The sequence below is a fragment of the Hylaeus volcanicus genome, chromosome 6 (assembly GCF_026283585.1).
Source record: "Hylaeus volcanicus isolate JK05 chromosome 6, UHH_iyHylVolc1.0_haploid, whole genome shotgun sequence".
NCBI lineage: Eukaryota > Metazoa > Arthropoda > Insecta > Hymenoptera > Colletidae > Hylaeus > Hylaeus volcanicus.
In genome coordinates this window covers 25,827,039-25,844,310 of record NC_071981.1, presented here as the reverse complement: position 1 = coordinate 25,844,310, position 17,272 = coordinate 25,827,039, and the positions used below count along the sequence as shown (strand labels likewise).

Below are 17,272 nucleotides of genomic sequence, written 5' to 3'. Positions count from 1 at the left end.
ATATACAACCGATCATGTAATAACAATGCAATCGAAAGCATAATATTTCTTACGCAATGAAACATTTTCGGTAAAAAGTATCGTTCATCTTCTATTCTCTAACGGTAAAAGCTTGAATGCCACAAAAGACATTCAAACTGTCGCGCGAAAATATAAAACAAAGGTACGAATTATTCGCACGTGTGGTGGTGGGTAAAGTCCTTTTCCAACCAAGAGCAACAGAATAACCGATCACGATTGGTTGATTTTGTCATTTTCGTCCGGTGTCCAATAGTCTCGTGGAAATCGATTCTAACAACACCTCGTGAAGAAGGACCTGTTGCCTGTTCCTGTTGCCGATCCTCTGGTAGAGCCATGCCGTTGTCGCGGGTGCAAAGTAGCAGTTAAACTTTCGTTTTTATTCATCGTCTCGACGCAATCGACGATCTCTACGCACGATCGAATTTCTCGACGTTACTGCCTATTTCTATTGTACCAGGTACACATAAATCGTTGAAAAGTATTATCAAACTCATTCGCAAATTTTTGATAAACGCGATCGCTAGCGATCACCTTCGAGATCACCTTGGTAGAGTTTCTAGCGCTGGAATATGTTTACATTCGCTTACATTTCACGAAAGTAATAAGACTGGATTTCTTGTATTATTCAGTTTGGTAGTGTAAGATGGAAATATCGCCGAGAAAGTTGTCGAAACGTGCACAGGAACCTGTCGACGAATGGTTGCAAACCGAAGGGTATTTTAGGAAACATGCACCCAAGGATCCGACATGCTTGTTTAGGGCAGTCAGTGAACAAGTTTATATGACACAATATTATCATATAAGGGTCAGAAAGAAGTGTGTCGAATTTATGAGAAAAATGAAACACTTGTTCGTAGAGGTAGATTTTATTTCATATTCCGTAGATTTTTCACTTATCGTTAATATACCACGTTATAGTTTAACACTTCGATCGCCAAGTGTCTCATATTAATTAATTTGTTACGCGTAGAAATTAAAGACAAATATATATAAGTAAATTATTTTTATAGCCTTCTTATTGTTGAAATTAATTTCTTCTTCAGAATATAACGATTCCATTTGACGATTACCTAGAACAAATGGCATGTTTCACAGAATGGGGTGGTGTCAATGAAATTCAAGCCATGTCGTTGCTTTTCGAGAGGGAATTTATTATATTTAATGGTCAAAAGCAAAATCGTCATGCCGTCACTAATAATGGTTTCAAAGATACTATATATTTATGCCATACCCCGCAAAAACAATACGATACCATTTATACAAGGGATGTAGTCGCAACTGCTGCTTATTGCCAGTGTAGGAATTCTATTACATTTATGTACAATTATTTTTCAGAACCACATAATAATTGTATAAATGCAACTATGTTTATAGCTATGGTTTATCAAGTCCTCTATAAGGATGTATTTCACATGGCCAATATAGAGACTACGGTCCATAAAATGTTACACGACCGGACTGCTACGTTCAGGCACGATAAGTTTTTCCTTAAAGGCAATATGGAAATGCGAGAGTAAGTCTATTAATATTTCCGTTGTTCGTATTTTATGGGAAATGCAATGTCGATTCATCCGATACATGTTTAGACAGTTGACTGCAGAGATATATAGCAAGGTAGAAAGTGGAAACGACAAGATTGAGGATACACAGCTTATAGTAAGAAACGTACCGCCGTTTCCGTATAGAGTCGCGAAAGCTCTCGATCCTAATATTTATCGTAACACCGATTTCGACATATGGCATGAAATTAGACGAGGTAACGAGGGGTTTTTGCGTTAAATGTCACGGTACTGTATCAAAGAAATTAATCGAAACTTTAATATTGTAGAGGTAAAAAATGCAGGATGGACTAAACACAATAGTCACGAACTTCAAATCGGTGGTAGATGCTTGGTAGAAATAGAATTCAACGAAGAAGAATTTGACAAAGCTAATAACAATAACATCTATGTATCTACTCTTGAAAAAGATACCAATGGTAATGATAATATGAAAGCATTACAGAAAAAGGGAAAAGATCTTTATGGCTACATACAAGAAATGAGTAAAAATCAGGGTCCCGTATTGGTTTTCATCGAGGAATTAGGCGAGAAAAGAATCGTTCCGTATTGCGCTCTAAAACCATTACCTCTAAGGAAAAATAAACAGAATAGTTGGATACCAGTATGCAAACGAAATGTACTTTTAGATTCAAGTTAGTAGTTAAAAATACATCATTCTTTCTATGTATATAATTTTTTTTGTAAAATGTTTATTGCACATTTTAATAGATCAAAAATGGAAAAAGACGTATAGTCCAAATTTGCGTAAAATTAAACAGCCAGTTTCTAACGGTAACGGTTTATCAAATAATATTGATAAAAATGAAGGTAACGATAACAATGTTAACAATGTTAACAGAAATAACTTTCAGTGGAGAGAAGAATCTTTGTAAGCATTGTTTTACTTTCCGTATATTGAAAATAATGGCACGCGTCTTGAAGTAAGAAGATATTTATATTGACATTTGTTATTTATTATTATAGAAAAGTGGATAATCAACAATCGTACGATAAGTATGGATCAAAGAATTGTCTCGATTATTCAGGTGACAAGTATTCTTCAAGAATGGTTCTCGATAATACACAGGCTTCTGCAGTGGACATTGCTAAGCAGGAAAAAGGTAGAGAATATAAAGAAAAAAATTCGCTTGCAAATACATGTTCCGCGAATAATACGATAAAAAACTCAAACTCTGATCATATAACGAATGTCGAAAACTATAACTATTGTGTACCATATACTAGTATGTTATTAAGAAGTCTCGAATTGTTTAAAAATATTGTTCTTTACTCCAATAATTTGTATCTCATTAGGAGAACCTGTTCCTCATACTCCAGTAGACAACATGATATGTCCTATTAATTGTTCTGTACAAAAGAGCGTTGATGTGAATGGCAGCGACTTGCCATTATCAGGTAACGATAAATATCGTTTTATACGCGTATAATCGCATAGTATAATTTATAAATATTGTTTTCTTTGTAGATCCATTTACCTTGAGATTTTTTTATAACTTAGGATTAGAGGTATGACACTTTCGATCGTTGTTAAGTAATGTAAAAATCGATAGCGTCTTAATTTCAAATTATTTTTAGTACTTCCATGGAACCAATAATTGGAACTATTTGACGAATGGACAATCGCCCGGTTTTGGACAATGGTACCAAGGTAAAGAAATTTCAGATTAATCTGTATATAATATATTTTTCGTTACATATCTGAACTGCGAATGTGCTTATCGAAAAGGTGTTTCTCAAAACGAGGAGGAAATTATAAACGTTACGAATAACGGTGTAAGACAAAATTGCACGCTGACGCAACAAAAAAGAGAGGATTACCAGCGAAACGAGGATAAATGCGCGAACGATATAAAAAGCATGCAGATGCAAAAAACGGAAGTTCCAAAAGGGGATGACGGAAAAGATCCATCGTACTCGTCGCGTGTAAAAGTAATGGAACAGGAGTCTATCAATAGAGACTCCCCACGTATAAATAGAAATGGGTTGGGTCCACGATTTAAAAAGAATTCAGACAGTATGTGCTCGTTTATATTTCATTAAATTTCGGAAATAAAATGTATTTACTATAACTTTTTTTTTTTACAGATCGGTATCGTAACGTTCAACAAGTTACACAACCAAACAATCAGTATTCGCATTCTGGATCGAATTTCAAGCATTCGAAATCGCAAGAGATGAAAAGTAACGGTACAAGTTCTCAACATACACGCTCGGTACCCAATCAGGTAGCCAATCAAGACACGGTGAACTCGTATCAAACTTCTTACATGCAACCAAGCATGTATTCTGGACTACCGTATTATACCAACGAAGTGGACGCATTCACGAATTCTTACTATCCTCCGAATCCATACTTTCCAATTCCTTGTTTAGCGCATTCCGACATACCCGATAACACCAGCGTACAACCATTCTCGCCCCATCTGTGTCCTGGATTAGATTATGCACAAGCCTATTCCGGGTTATGTCCACCGTATATGTGTTCTCAGCCAGCCCCGTACAATATTTCACCGCAAAATATGCAAGAACACTGGTACGCAGTTGCTGGACAACCGCATTACATGCAATACCCACCTATGTTGCCTATGACTGCAGATGCAACTTGCAATGGAATAGCACAAAACATAAACCAGAATATTCCGCCTCAGAACATATAGTCGCACTGCTTTCTTTTCATCTACTAATATTTTCACAGGCTCGTGCATAATTTACGTTAAAATAGGTATACGTAGAACTCAAGGTATCGTAAGACTGAAGGCATTATTAATAGCTTTATACCCGTGGCTGGTACCATTAGCACTTGAACACGTAGAAATAGGTGACATACAAAATTCGTTTGTAAGATGAAAGTTGAGATTACATGATAATTAGTATTTTTGAAACAGTAAGTAGTAGATATATTAAAAAAATATTATTTAGATTGTGTTAAATTAAAAGTTCGATGTTTGACATTTACAAGATGTTCTATAATAATAGCAATATATACAGTAAGCGATAACAGTACAAATGACTACCATATTTGAGTATAGGTAGTTGATATACCTGTATAATGATATTCAGGAAATTGTAGATGCGATATAGCGTACCACTGGACATAGGTTCTCAGGTGAAAACATATTTTTCTGAAATTTTATACAGGTGACTTTTTCAGTTCCTTAACATACTTAGTCGTTAAACTTGTATATTTCACTTGTTATAAACCCCTTTTTGCAAATAAAAAGCTACGCAACATACGAGTGAGTTATTTACTTATACTCGTGGATTATAAAATAAATTATTTTTCTTCTCAAGTACTAGCGTAACGATACCTTCGAAAGACTGAAAAACGAAAACGTTTCGATATCGATGCTACAATCAAGATCCTGGCAACAACATCAGAGGTGGACGTTAAACAAATAATTTTAAATACATTTTAATATTTTTGTCTAGATAATCCACTTTGTCGAATATTTGACACTTAAGTAAAACGTTACTTGTTATCGGGCGTTTCTTATCTTTTCATCAAAAAAGGTTTCGCTGACGTATTCGTTCGAGACTCGATTCGAATTGAATTTTGTTTTCTCTCTCCAATCGTGCCAACAAGCACAGCCGTCGTACGAATATCACTAGAAGAGTAGAAAGTTTCCCGCACACTTTGAGAAATACTCGGTTTTGGTTCTCGTGCGAACAAAAAAATTTTTACAAAAGTCCTGTCGTATGAACGGAAAATATTAAGAATTTGCCATCGTGTTCGGTGGCATCGACGAGGTGAATCGTTGACGCTTTGATCAGCGTTTGAACTGGCCCTAAAAATCTCCGCCATTGAATTGCCGCGGCTGTGAATCGGCGAAGAAGGTGCGCGCTCTCGAGATCCTTCATATACAAACACCGTGGTTCTGTTCGCTGTATTCCACGCCATGTCTACAATTTGTCGGAAGAGTAGGAGTGCAGTAGCAGTGACAGGTCAAACGGCGAACGGCGAGATTACTTAATATTCGCACGACACGCGACGAGGGTTTCCTGTATCGAAAAAACGTCGTGATATATCTCCACGGTTGTTGGTTTTTCTTCTGGCTGTTTATTATCGTCGGCAGTGAAGTGCTATTTGGTGGTTTCGCGGGGATAGCAGAGCTCGCGGAACAAGCAGAGACCGAACGCTGAGAAACTGAAAATAATGGAGGTTGGTCACGATTAATTATTACCAAATTATACATACGAATGATCGATAATACTGTATACGCTACAAACGCGTCGTATATACCCTGTGTCATCTTACCTCGAATATAGTTTACGTCAAGTCTCCGTTCCTATTGCGCTCGTTATTTTCATACTCGGAATTGGACGATTAATTAATTGGGTAATCGTTTAACAACGCACACGTATACGCATACGCGAGCGTTTGTTGTGTTTTTACGTACTCCCGAGTAAGGTTCACGTTGTTTGTTTCGATTAATGAAATTTTACTGGACTTTGCGTTTCGTTAGTTATCCTCACCGCTATCAATACCTAATGTATGTTTGTAGCGATACATACTATCATTAATATACTTATTTGTGTTTTATATTTGTAGATGGACGAATGCTCAGCTGGTGGAGATAGCGGAGCAGAGGAAGACGAAGATGATGCATCTTCCCATGGATCTAGAAGCAACAGTAGTAGCAGCAGCATCAGTGGAAGCAGTACATCCACAGACAGTGGAGACGACAGCGGAGAGGATCATGGTTCTAGTGGCAGCGAAAGTCACAGTTCTGGAGATGAGGATGAAGATGAAAACGATAATACGGAATATTCTATGAAAGCAGACAGTCCCGATACAGTGGTATGACCTACAATTTTTAATTTGCAAGCGACACTATTGCATTGTTATCGTGTAAACAAATCGTGTTTTATTCCTAGAAATGGGAGACTTGCATCGCCTCGAATACAAAGGTGAAACTGCCTCAAGATTTGTGCGAACATTCGCCGATTTTTAAAGAATTTCTAGACTACCCTTATATTTGGAACGAATGCTTGACCGAGAATCAAAGGGAGACGCTGTGCAGCCTTTTGCCAAGCTTCCCAAAGGACTGCGACGTCGAGGCTGAAACAGAAAAGACTCTGCGTATGCTGTTTGATAGAGAAAATCAGAGGTACAGGATTGTACAGTTGTTTCATGATAGATTTTATAAAGGATAACTTTATTCTACATGCAAATACATATAAACATACAAGATCATATTCATTTTAGATTCGATGTAGCACCACTAGACGCGTTTCACACTCACTTGTCCGCTGGGCACTATCGCCCAGACATCAGAAGGATGTGTGGTCTGGTACGCAAGGCGCAGCAAAGGCGATTGTTGTTCGAAGAACGAAAGCGATCGTACGAACTGGCCAGTCAGTTGTTAAAGTCTAGAGAGAGCTTGTTGTTGAACGCATACAAGCAGGGTTTCAGTCAGCCAGCGCAGAGAACGGTGTCGAAAGTCCAGTGGAGGAAACCGAAGCCTGCTATGGGTAAGTTAGGCAACTGCTGCGAATCGTTGTGAAAAATTTTCTGGCTGTTTATACGTCCCCCACGCTCCAGCCGTTTGGCAGAGATGTATATAGTAACTTCCGAGGGACAATACTAACAAGCAATGCACCGACAGTTGAAGAGAAAACGCAACTGCGCTATTTGGAGGAACTGAATGCGCTGAGGACAGAGCTCGGAGCAAATGCGAAGCTAGTGGCGGACACGACATCCGAGAACGAGGAGAACTATCCGTATTATCAGCTCTCCGGGGCCAAGCAGAAGAAGAAGAGGCGTTCGTTCATGACTGCCCAGGGCTTGTCCATCAGAGGCTTGCAAATGAACCACGAGGACGAGACGATTCGACCCGTTTTCTCCACTCTGCAACGAGCAGAGTACTCTACGAATAGATCGTTGTTCATTCGCGAACAGACAGAGGAAATGTACCGTGAAATGCTGCTCGAGCATAAAAAACGAAGAGCGCGGCGCGATGTGCGTAAAGTTACTTTCCACCTTCGACGCGGACCTGGGCACTTTTAAAATAACGTTATTCCAAAACGTGGACAAAATTCTTATCTAGACGAACATTTCGAATTACGAATAAAAGATAAACAAGTTTTTATGGATTGCTCGTTGAGTAAAATGTATATAAATATATATTCATGATGTTTTCTTTTCATTTTAAATAAAATCTGCCCAGGTATGTTCTCGAGCTAGTAACAACTTTGTGTAACGCGTTCACCTTTGTTAACGATTCGTTGCATTCACTTCAGATTCATCCAGAACTGAACACCCAAGGTATCGCTCTCGCCGATCTCACTCAAAGGGCACAAGTCGGTCAGAAACACAAATTGCCCATCGGTCCAACCATGCGCATCACGCCAGTGAAGAAACGAATTAAACTAGAACCATCGCCCCTATGCCCACCAGCACCGAGATTAATCAATTCGAATTCGATAAAACATGAGAGCGACAACAGCGACTACTCTCACACGACGGACGACAATAGACATTCCAACGCATTGGACATGGATCACAGGATGCTCACGCCGATCAAATCGGAGCCCATAGACGCGTACGAAATGCATCAGATATCGAAGAAGAAATTGTAATTTAACGCTTTATCTATAATAGAGAAAATGTAATAAACAGCGTATACTAGAAAATTTTATCGGCTTGCTGTTACAGGAGTCCCGCAACATCGAGAGGCAGCAAGTCTTCGGTGATGTCTACGCCAGAGATTAAGAAAGAAGTGGAAGACATGGAGTACGAAGACATTAAAACGGAACTCAGCGGTGTGAACGAAGACGTTCCTCCCGAAACAGAGGAAGACGAGGAGAACGATAAGAAGGAACTCGATTTGGACAGCATCGACATGATGCAAATACCGATTCAATTGGACGACGGAATCGATATACTGGACGACGTCAAGTACGTTTCCCCCTCTTTCTATCTGTACCTTTTTTAAACAAAACAAATAAATTAGAAAATTTGTTCAGATGCGAGGACGAAGGCGTGATATCGATACCGGATAAAGAATTAAACGTTCAAGGAAACGACGATGCTATGGACATTAGCAGTGGAGCAGAGCTAATGCAGGAAACGCATGCTTGTTTCTTCTCGTTGTTAAGAGACGCTTTCACCTCGAAGGGCGAGTTCAGAATGAGCGGAGTGGAAATGAAAGAAGCTGTCACGCAGTGGCAAGGGAACCCTATTTCGCCATTGAACGATTGGTAGGTATAGAGCGAGTACTTTTCACGATAGATAGCAATCGTTAAACATCGTTAATTTAGGTACTCGTTCGCGTCTTCTTGGACTGCGTTGGTCCCATTGGCTTTGGGGTTTCTTGCCGGAGAATTCACTTATTCTCAAGAATTGGGTGACCGACAAGAACGCGAACCAGAACTCGTCCCCTACTTAGAGAACAAAGGAAACGGAGTTTACGCGTGGATTGGCGCTGGACGCGATTCGGATTCACGTCTGTCAGATTTATGCACGAAATTCTTGTTACACAAGTATGTATTACTATATATGTGTATATGTTACGTTACAGTTTAGGTTTGGAAATTGAGATTTTCTATATATAAAAGATATTGTTACGTTTCAGAGATTCATTAGGTCCGCCAACATCCGCGGTCTGCTCCGTGACAGCTGTGAAACAGCAGTCTCAAATGACGCAGTCTAGCAATAGTAACATTAACAACAGTAACGTTGGTAACATTTCCGGAAACGGAAATACAAATGCGACAAGCTGTAGAGCTAGCAGTCCTGTCATAGAATCGATCAACGTCGACGGAGGATCTATTAACAGCGTCGCAGAATGGGAACCTCCTCGCGCTCTTTGGCCTACCGAATGGAAAGTTCGTCCTTCCACACCGGAAGAACGCGACGAGTTTAGAAGACAGGAACGAATGCGTTACGCTGCACCTCATAAAGCGTTTACTTACAGAATGCACGGCTACGCGTCCGTCGTGGGTCCGGTGAAAGGCATTTATCAACATAACGTCGGTTAGTTTCGAAATTGTTTTCCTCTAAAAAAGAGGAGACTCTTAAAGGAGAAAATTATCCATTCCCTTTCGTTCACTTGGATATTTGTTCGATGTTTCCTACAGCTTCTGGATTGACCAAGGCTCGCGGACACTCGTTACTGGTGGCTGATCGACCAAATTTTGTTACGATCTTGGCATTGGTGAGAGACGCCACTGCGAGGCTCCCTAACGGCGAAGGGACTCGAGCCGACATTTGTCAATTGCTAAAGGACTCCCAGTACATCAGAGAACAAACGGACAGCGACGACAAGGAAGGATACCTGCATTCGGTCGTGTCTGGTGCTTTGGACAGATTGCATTACGAAACAGATCCTTGCGTTCGGTATTACCCCCGTCGCAAAGAGTGGTTGTATCTTCATCGTGCGCGCTCGGAGTCTGAATTCGGTTCGTACGAAAAACGAGAAACACATGAGCAACCCTACGTCAAATTCTATAATTTAATATTTTTATTGGTTTTTTTTCTTCCATAGAAATGTACCATCAACAGTTGCAAGGTGTCGCGAAGAACAAGAAGAACGTTGGTAGCATGTCGCGAAACAAAACGTTGCCACCGGTTATAAAGCCTACTAATATTAACAAGGAGCAGTCTCCGATTAGCAGCAAAGAAAGTACGCCTAAGAAAGAAAGAAAAGCCGCGACCACCGCGCAGCCTGTTATATCTAGGTAAACTTGAAACTATTCTATTTCTTTCGCAAAAATTTAGAGTTGCGTTCCAAGATTGTATATCGTTCTTACAGAAAGGAGCAGAAGAAAACCGAAGAAAAGGTTGTCGTCGATCATTCGGTCTCGACCGAGCAGCCTGTTGTCCCTACGAACGTGGCGACGACGATCAGCGCTACTACGACTTCGGCCGTCTCCGTAACAGGAACTACCGTCCCCGTTACCACTCACACGAGTATACCTACCTCCATAAGCACTGTGACCGTCGAAAAGGACATAACGAGTAACGAAATAGCGAAACCACAGATTACAACCACGGTCCCAGCGAAAAAGGTGACCAACATCAGTGGAAAACCTGTCGCTGTCGTGAAGACAAACGCTCAGAGCCTGTTACAGTCGAATCAGCAACACTTTCCTCATCATCAAATTCAAGTGTCGACCTCTGCAGGCTTGCAAACTATACGATTGTCTGGACATTCTGTGCTGCACTCCGCCCAATCCGTTGCATCCAACAGCGCCTCCAGTAACGCATCAAATGTGACCACCAATTTGACGACGATATTCCCTCAAGCCAAAGTACAGAATCAACAGCAGCAGCAACAATCCCAGCAACAGCAGCAACAGACGATCGTAACGAATCAAGCGGGAAAAAGCATTTTGCAGACCGCCAATATAAAGCAACAACAGAGTCAGCAGCAACACGTGTTACCTGGGAAGACTTTGCTGGCCTCGCAGATCAAGTTGGTTAGTTCGGGACAAATTAAATCGCTCCTCACGGGTCACGGTTTACAAGGTCAGACGATATTTATCAAACAGTCGTCGCCTTCCGGCAATCAAACGCAGCAGTTGCAGCAGCAACAACTGAAGGTACGAATTGTTCGCGTAATGGTATTCGGGATTAATCGCAACCGATATCTGAGGTATTCGTTTCATTTTCAGCAACAGCAACAGCATCAGCAACAACAGATCCAACAGCGCGTCGTAGCCAATCAACAACAGTCGATTCAGACGTCTGGCATGCAACGTATAATAGCACAGATCGGAGGAAAGCCGATCGCGGTCCAAATACAGCAGTCCCCGCATCAACAACAGCAGCAACAGCAACAAAAGATCCTAGCGAAGGTTTTAACTAGTTCAGGCGGCGGTCAACTCATCTCTGTGGAGAGTCTTCTCGCGCAGAAGGGATTGAAATTGGCAACCACTAGTCACGCTAATCAACTCAACAGGCAAGGCAAGCAGGTCATACAAACCCAATATCAGATGGTATCGCAAGCGCAGTCGTCCTCGGGGCAATCCAAGATCATAGTCAGTACGCAGCAACAACAACAGTCGCAGCCCCAGACGGTGCGTATGGTGACGGCTCAGTTGGCTGGAAAACCTATAGTGTTGGCTAGCGGCAACAAAAACGTCGGAGTAGGTGTGAGCACCAGCGGAAGCGTGGTTCTGGGAAAACAGCAGTCGTCACAACAGCAAACGCAACAACAGCCCATCATCCTACCGAGCCAGTTGCTCAACATCAAGACGCTGCACGGTCTAAAAGTGATACCGACTCCGACAGGCCTGAAAACCACCGGTGCAGCGGTTTACGCACGAGTGATAGCTCCCACGACCATAACCTCGACTCAGTCCACTGGGAACCAACAGCAGCAACAGCAACAGCAACAGCAACAGCAACAGCAGCAGCAACAGCAGCAGCAGCAGACCATTCAAGCTCAACAACAATCGAGAAACAACTCCTACAGCACGCCCTGACAGAATTGACGCGTCATTTTATTGTTTTGCATTATTCCGTTCTCTCGTTCAGTTTCGTCTCCTGGAGTAGTCTCGGAGTTTCGTGGCAAACTAGAACCGAATTCGAATGTAAAAAGAAAGGTAAAAGAAGAATTAAGAAAAAGTTACGAAGGACTACCGTACTGACAGGTCTGCGTCGTTGCGCACAGTTTCCGTGCAAATTCGAGTCAACAAGGTGAAATAAGAATACAGGCGGGTCATTGTTGGCCTTCTTTTTTTGTATTAAGTGTCGAATTATTTACAAATGCATGGTACGATTTTAAATATAAAAACACCGTTTTCTCTCACTCGCTCACTCTTTCTCTCTTTTCTCTTGTATCAAGATGATTCCGCAGCGTCGAATGTAACGTATAAATAAAACTTATCTAATTACGCTAGAACGTTAAACGTTATTTTTACAGGGGTTCTCTCTTTACGGTCTACGTTTTCGCAGAACAGCGTCTCCCAAACTTTTTTTTAGGGTACGTTAACAATAATATTTACACAACACCGATATTTTCGGTCGACCATTCGATTTTTGATCTTGTACGACAAATGGCCGAAATATTGTTCAAAGTATGCGCTTTTAATATGGTGTTCTCCCTTGACGATTAATTATGATCTTTCGTGCAAAACAGTTTGGAAAACGCTGTCGTAGGGAGCGTTTCACTATGAATACCTAGGCAGCCTGTAGCCACCGCGTCTTTGGTCCGTTTCTTGTCGAGGATACCGTCAACGAAGCATGTCCGTAGATCTATGTACAAAATTTATTTACGTGATATCCTCTTCGCTGTATCGCGTGCGTCAAATGTATATTAAAAAAAAATATTGACAACGTTAGATTGCGTGCTCGCCATCGATTCGGAACAAGAACACGTATAATCGCGTCGAGTATCGGTGATAAATCTTATCACTGAACACATTAAATGTATCACTCGACACGGCTACACATGTTCTCGTTCGGAAAGTAAGAACTATGTAGTCTCCGAGTTTCGTATATCTTGGAATATATCTATCAGGTTGTTTACGCCTATCAAATATCCATCCTCGTGGTTTCCCACTTGCCACTCGGCGTCATGGTGAATCCGTGGCAAGTGTTGCGGCAGAGGTAACGTTTTCGCGAAATCGATCATCCAAATCCCGGCATTCTTGGCGTCGTGAACAAACAACAGGCTCGAGCCAACGACCTCGTGCGTCGCAAAGAACGGTGACGCCTTCAGCGTGGCTTTTATCGCGGTCAGACGCTGTATGTACTTGGGTACCGCGTGTTGGTAGCCCTCCACGAAACGCGCCAATGCCTCTGTCACCTAACATCAAAGTTCGATCTTTGATTAGCTTACTTTGTCGGTTACTATTTACGGACTGTTACGGTTATATAAAACGGTAGATGTATACATCAACAAACCTGTTCTCGACTTCGTGTCGTTTTGAAGTCCTTGGACGATCCCCCGTGAGCAAGCTTGATACCTTCTACGCGAAAACCAAGCGTGGCGGTGCTGGATATCGTTTCACGCCAAACCATGTACCTTGGCTTCGTGACGCCTTGCACGCGACGTTCCTCGGCACTCGGTGCAGTGGGGTCAACTTGCACCATTTTCTCGTACATGTCTTTTCTCAACTACGCAGGGAAAGTAAATAAGAAGAACCCCGAATTAGTCTCGTTTGCGTTTCACGAGTACGTAAAGGTGTACATTCCTTTTTCCAACTAAGAGTAACGTGTTTATTAATCGTGTACCTTGGGTCTTTCCTTAGCTTTGGCCAGCTCGGACTCGAGGTACGTCCTGACGCCAACTTTGCAGTCCATCACGCAGGGATGTTCGAAATCGCCGAGGAGATCCTGAAGCTCCAGGTAAGAGGAGACCATGGTTCTTTTGCCGATGGCGTCCCCTGTGCCGTCTTTCTGAACGGTTTTTTGCGCGTCGGTCTCCTCGATGTTCACTTCATCCGATTCATTTATGTCCAGGACACCTTTGAACTCTGGCACGTAAGGCCTCAAGACGTCGTTCATCAGCAGTCGAAAGCAGGCTTCCTCTTGGGGGCAAAGTTTCTTTAGAATCGTTCCTGGCGTACGTCCCGCGCGGAAGTTTCCTTGGTGTCCTGCTAGTTGCACCTGAATCGACGCCAAACAAAATTCTCGTTAAAAAGGTGGACTCGTTGATAAGTGGTGCTTCCTGGTGGTCAGCTGACGCAGACAATTTTTGTAGGTAAGCAAAGACGAAGATGAAAACAGTCGACTCACCCAAGGATATCTCTGTTTCTTGTATGTCTGAAAGAACGGCGTCCAGTGAACGATGTTCCTCAGCTTCCTCCAGCCTGACGACTAAAACAGAAAGAGAGACAAAGGTATTACTGTGAATCCTGCCAATGTTCCCAAGTTTCCAAGGTCTGCGGAGCATCTAGATGAGAGCACATTCGCAAAGGAGGAATAAATAATAACAAGTTTACTTGAGAAAAGGGTCTCGACAGTCTGTAGGGGACATCCTGGTTACCTTCGCGACGGTTCGTTCGCTAGAACGATCCGTGTGATCCGAGTCCCATTCGGAGCTCAGATCGTCGCCGCTACCTTCACCCCATTCCAGGTTGGTTTGCGGTACCGAGAGCAGTCTCAGGTACTGCTGGTACCCCGAACAATTGTTCAAGCAACTATCTTCTTTGTTAGTCTGGAAGACCCTCTGGCTCCTGAGGCATCTGTCGCACCTGGAGAGTCTTTTGCAAGGTTCGATGCCGTCGATCCCAGAGGATCCAACGTCCTCCGCGTTCTTTTCAAACTTTCGACCACCTTCTTTCTTATTTTCGCTCTTCGAGCCATTACACGGCCTATCGACCCTAAGTGCCTCGTCCTTAGCTTCCGAGTCAGACTCTGACTGAGTTTCAGGATCCGTCGAGCGATTCTTCTCGTTGTTTGCTTTCTTTTCAGCCTTGCGATCCTCCTGATCCTGCGACTGAGACCTCAAGTACAACGGAGAAGGACTCCTGGAGGAAGACGGCGATCGACGATCGATAATGCTAACCGAGAAGCGCCTCGAGTGTTTCTTGGCCCTTGGTCTGATCATTTTCCTTTGGCCAAGGTGCTTCCTCTCGCAGTCGTCCATGTCTGTGCAGTCGTCCAGGGTCGACTTGGAGCAAACCACTATCTTTGGTATCGTTATCGTCTCGCAAGTCCGCTGCATCTTCGATCCCGATCCGATTTTATTCTTTGCAATTTTCACGGACTCGTCTGGGTCTCTCCTGCACATCACCGAGGACGCTGTCAAGTTTTGTTTGCAGACAATCGTATCTTAACGCTCAACCGTCCGCTCTCACGTTCCCGTGAGTTCGGAAGTTAGGCGGTTACGGGGCCATCTTGTGTCTGAGGGAGTCTGCGAATTCGATTAGGGTTGGCTAACGTTTCGTTTGGCTGTTGTAAGGGATTATTTGGCGAATTATTGAAAAAAAAAAAAACATTTTGGTAGAGCTGCGAGGACGATCATTTTCATAATTTTGGTAAATTAATCGAGAAACGTTTAAATATCTCTAAAGGTTCGTTAACGGGGCTCCTAATTAAAAAGAAGAACGTGAGCTATTATATTGTACTTTTGTAAACAAGGAGTCATCTTCGTTTTAAAGTAACGTTAGTAAAATTGTGGTTGACTATAAGAGATACAAGACGTACGAACCGGCTTGTATGGAAATCAAAGTATGTTGGCGTTAATGCGTACGGTGGTTGAATTTCGATCGTTTTAATTTTGCACGATTGGCAAGGCTGTAGACGCCCAAGCGAGCCGGCCATGCGGTAGGTGGCTCGTTTGAATATTTGCATTGCTTCCAATATTATATCTTGGATTATTTGCATATCGTGTTTATCAATATTCAACGAACGTTGGACACGGTCAAAATACAGCTTTACCGTTTGAAAATCACAATAGAAGAGGTCGTACGGTGAGTCGTTAACATTTTCTAAATTGATTTCTGTTACGATCGACGTGTTTCAGTTTCGATCACTCGAGGGTAACAATGGGATAATTATTACTCTTCGATAGAACGATTTCGAACCTGTCGCGTTATTAGTAACACCGTAACCGTTACGTCAGAGCAATTTCATAACGATTTCGTTGCACCTCGTTGTATCACTTTCGGACGTCACTAATCGTCGATCACGTTCCATCGTCGTACGTTTACGCGAAATGCGTGCTTCTAGCGTTCTCTGTCTCTACGAATTATTCACAGGTTGCCTCTTTCGTGACTTCATATCTCAAAAAAGACAAATAAAACGCGCAAGTTCGAACGTGTAGACCCGCAGAACACGTGCAAACAGGTGAACCAACCGCGTCCCACTTTCTGCTGTCAATGGAAATTCTCGAAATTCGTCCAAGACTTTCACGCTTCGATTACACATTGTCGTTTTCGATTCGCAACATATGACAGTCTCGAATTCAGAGACCCCTGGTTATCATCAATGATTTTTGTTGCCTGTACACTCGAATAAAATTAAACGACTTCAAGGACGGATATACTATACGTACAAAAGTCTCGACGCGTTCGTTTCGTGGATTTATGTTGCCTCGGGCAATTATCTACCCGATCAATTTACGAAATAATAACAGGTTCACGCGGCGAGGAAAGCGAGACTAATTGACTCGCACGTTCGTAATAATTTTAACATGTTGCCCACCGTTGTTGCTCTACGCGACCACAAACATACACGGTAAGGGTGTGTTTGTATTATCTCGATAAAAATTTAAAGGAATCGTTGGATTCTGCGCCAGCAGAAATCTGTATTTAATATCGATTAAAGATGAAATATAAATTTCGAAAAGAAAGGATCACTTTCGACGACGAGAAATGGTACGATAAAGTTCGAAGCTCTCGGTAGACGCTAGTTGTTCATATACTTGAAAAGAAATCTCAGCGAGCAAAGTGTTAATCGCGACGCGCGACCGAATGGAGACGCCCTGATCGACTGATCGCATCCACCCACGTCGAGCCTCTTCTTCGGGCCCTCTTCGAGCCTGGAAAGCAAACTGTGTGCCACTTTATTCGTCGATGCACGCACGCTTCGATCGCATTCGTGTTACGTAAAATTTCGTTGGCTCTGCAATTGTAAACGTGTTTCAGGTAGGGCTAGGGAACTATTTTTCAAACTTTTCGCTAATCCAGTATTTGAACCCGTCCTCGTAGCTTGCTCATTCCACCCATATCTTGCACTTTTTCTTTCGAATTGTACAACGTTTTTTATTCATTTATTTACTAGCTGTAGACGTTAC

The 17,272-nt window shown here is 42.2% G+C and overlaps 3 protein-coding genes across 4 annotated transcripts in view; 2 read left to right on the top strand and 1 right to left on the bottom strand.

The window, feature by feature from the left end:
- Positions 1-207: 207 nt before the first annotated feature.
- On the top strand, positions 208-4,816 carry LOC128878507 (uncharacterized). 2 transcript variants are annotated; one of them, XM_054126768.1, is made up of 13 exons: positions 208-478; positions 659-880; positions 1,065-1,317; positions 1,396-1,534; positions 1,608-1,777; positions 1,850-2,215; positions 2,292-2,451; positions 2,547-2,683; positions 2,877-2,978; positions 3,049-3,089; positions 3,159-3,231; positions 3,310-3,597; positions 3,669-4,816. In XM_054126768.1, exons 2-13 carry the CDS (start codon positions 665-667, stop codon positions 4,238-4,240), a joined length of 2,517 nt encoding a protein of 838 aa, XP_053982743.1. In that variant the 5' UTR covers positions 208-478; positions 659-664; the 3' UTR covers positions 4,241-4,816. The 2 variants fall into 2 exon arrangements, with proteins under 2 accessions (XP_053982743.1, XP_053982741.1); XM_054126766.1 differs by having other exon boundaries at positions 209-478; positions 651-880.
- A 135-nt stretch (positions 4,817-4,951) lies between these two features.
- On the top strand, positions 4,952-12,337 carry LOC128878503 (nuclear factor related to kappa-B-binding protein-like). Its single transcript, XM_054126754.1, has 14 exons — positions 4,952-5,742; positions 6,133-6,381; positions 6,459-6,691; positions 6,790-7,055; positions 7,190-7,542; positions 7,824-8,158; positions 8,239-8,481; positions 8,550-8,783; positions 8,844-9,065; positions 9,158-9,558; positions 9,663-9,983; positions 10,070-10,262; positions 10,337-11,126; positions 11,199-12,337. Exons 1-14 carry the CDS (start codon positions 5,737-5,739, stop codon positions 12,009-12,011), a joined length of 4,659 nt encoding a protein of 1,552 aa, XP_053982729.1. The 5' UTR covers positions 4,952-5,736; the 3' UTR covers positions 12,012-12,337.
- LOC128878506 (uncharacterized) overlaps positions 12,248-17,272 on the bottom strand; it is a 24,079-nt gene continuing 19,054 nt past the window's right edge. The window contains exons 6-9 of the mRNA XM_054126765.1: positions 14,269-14,349; positions 13,765-14,139; positions 13,435-13,647; positions 12,248-13,336 (exon numbers count right to left, since the gene is read on the bottom strand). Of these exons, the coding sequence (XP_053982740.1) occupies positions 13,004-13,336; positions 13,435-13,647; positions 13,765-14,139; positions 14,269-14,349 (1,002 nt within the window). The 3' untranslated portion in view covers positions 12,248-13,003. The remainder of the gene's footprint in view (positions 13,337-13,434; positions 13,648-13,764; positions 14,140-14,268; positions 14,350-17,272) is intronic.

Coding starts and splice junctions, on each gene's coding strand:
- LOC128878503 (XM_054126754.1), top strand. Junction 6,692..6,789: donor TTTGATAGAGAAAATCAGAG/GTACAGGATTGT, acceptor TATTCATTTTAG/ATTCGATGTAGCACCACTAG. Junction 7,543..7,823: donor AACGAAGAGCGCGGCGCGAT/GTGCGTAAAGTT, acceptor CATTCACTTCAG/ATTCATCCAGAACTGAACAC.
- LOC128878507 (XM_054126768.1), top strand. CDS start 665: ATGGAAATATCGCCGAGAAAGTTGTCGAAACGTGCACAGGAACCTGTC. Junction 881..1,064: donor TGAAACACTTGTTCGTAGAG/GTAGATTTTATT, acceptor TTTCTTCTTCAG/AATATAACGATTCCATTTGA. Junction 2,216..2,291: donor AAATGTACTTTTAGATTCAA/GTTAGTAGTTAA, acceptor ACATTTTAATAG/ATCAAAAATGGAAAAAGACG.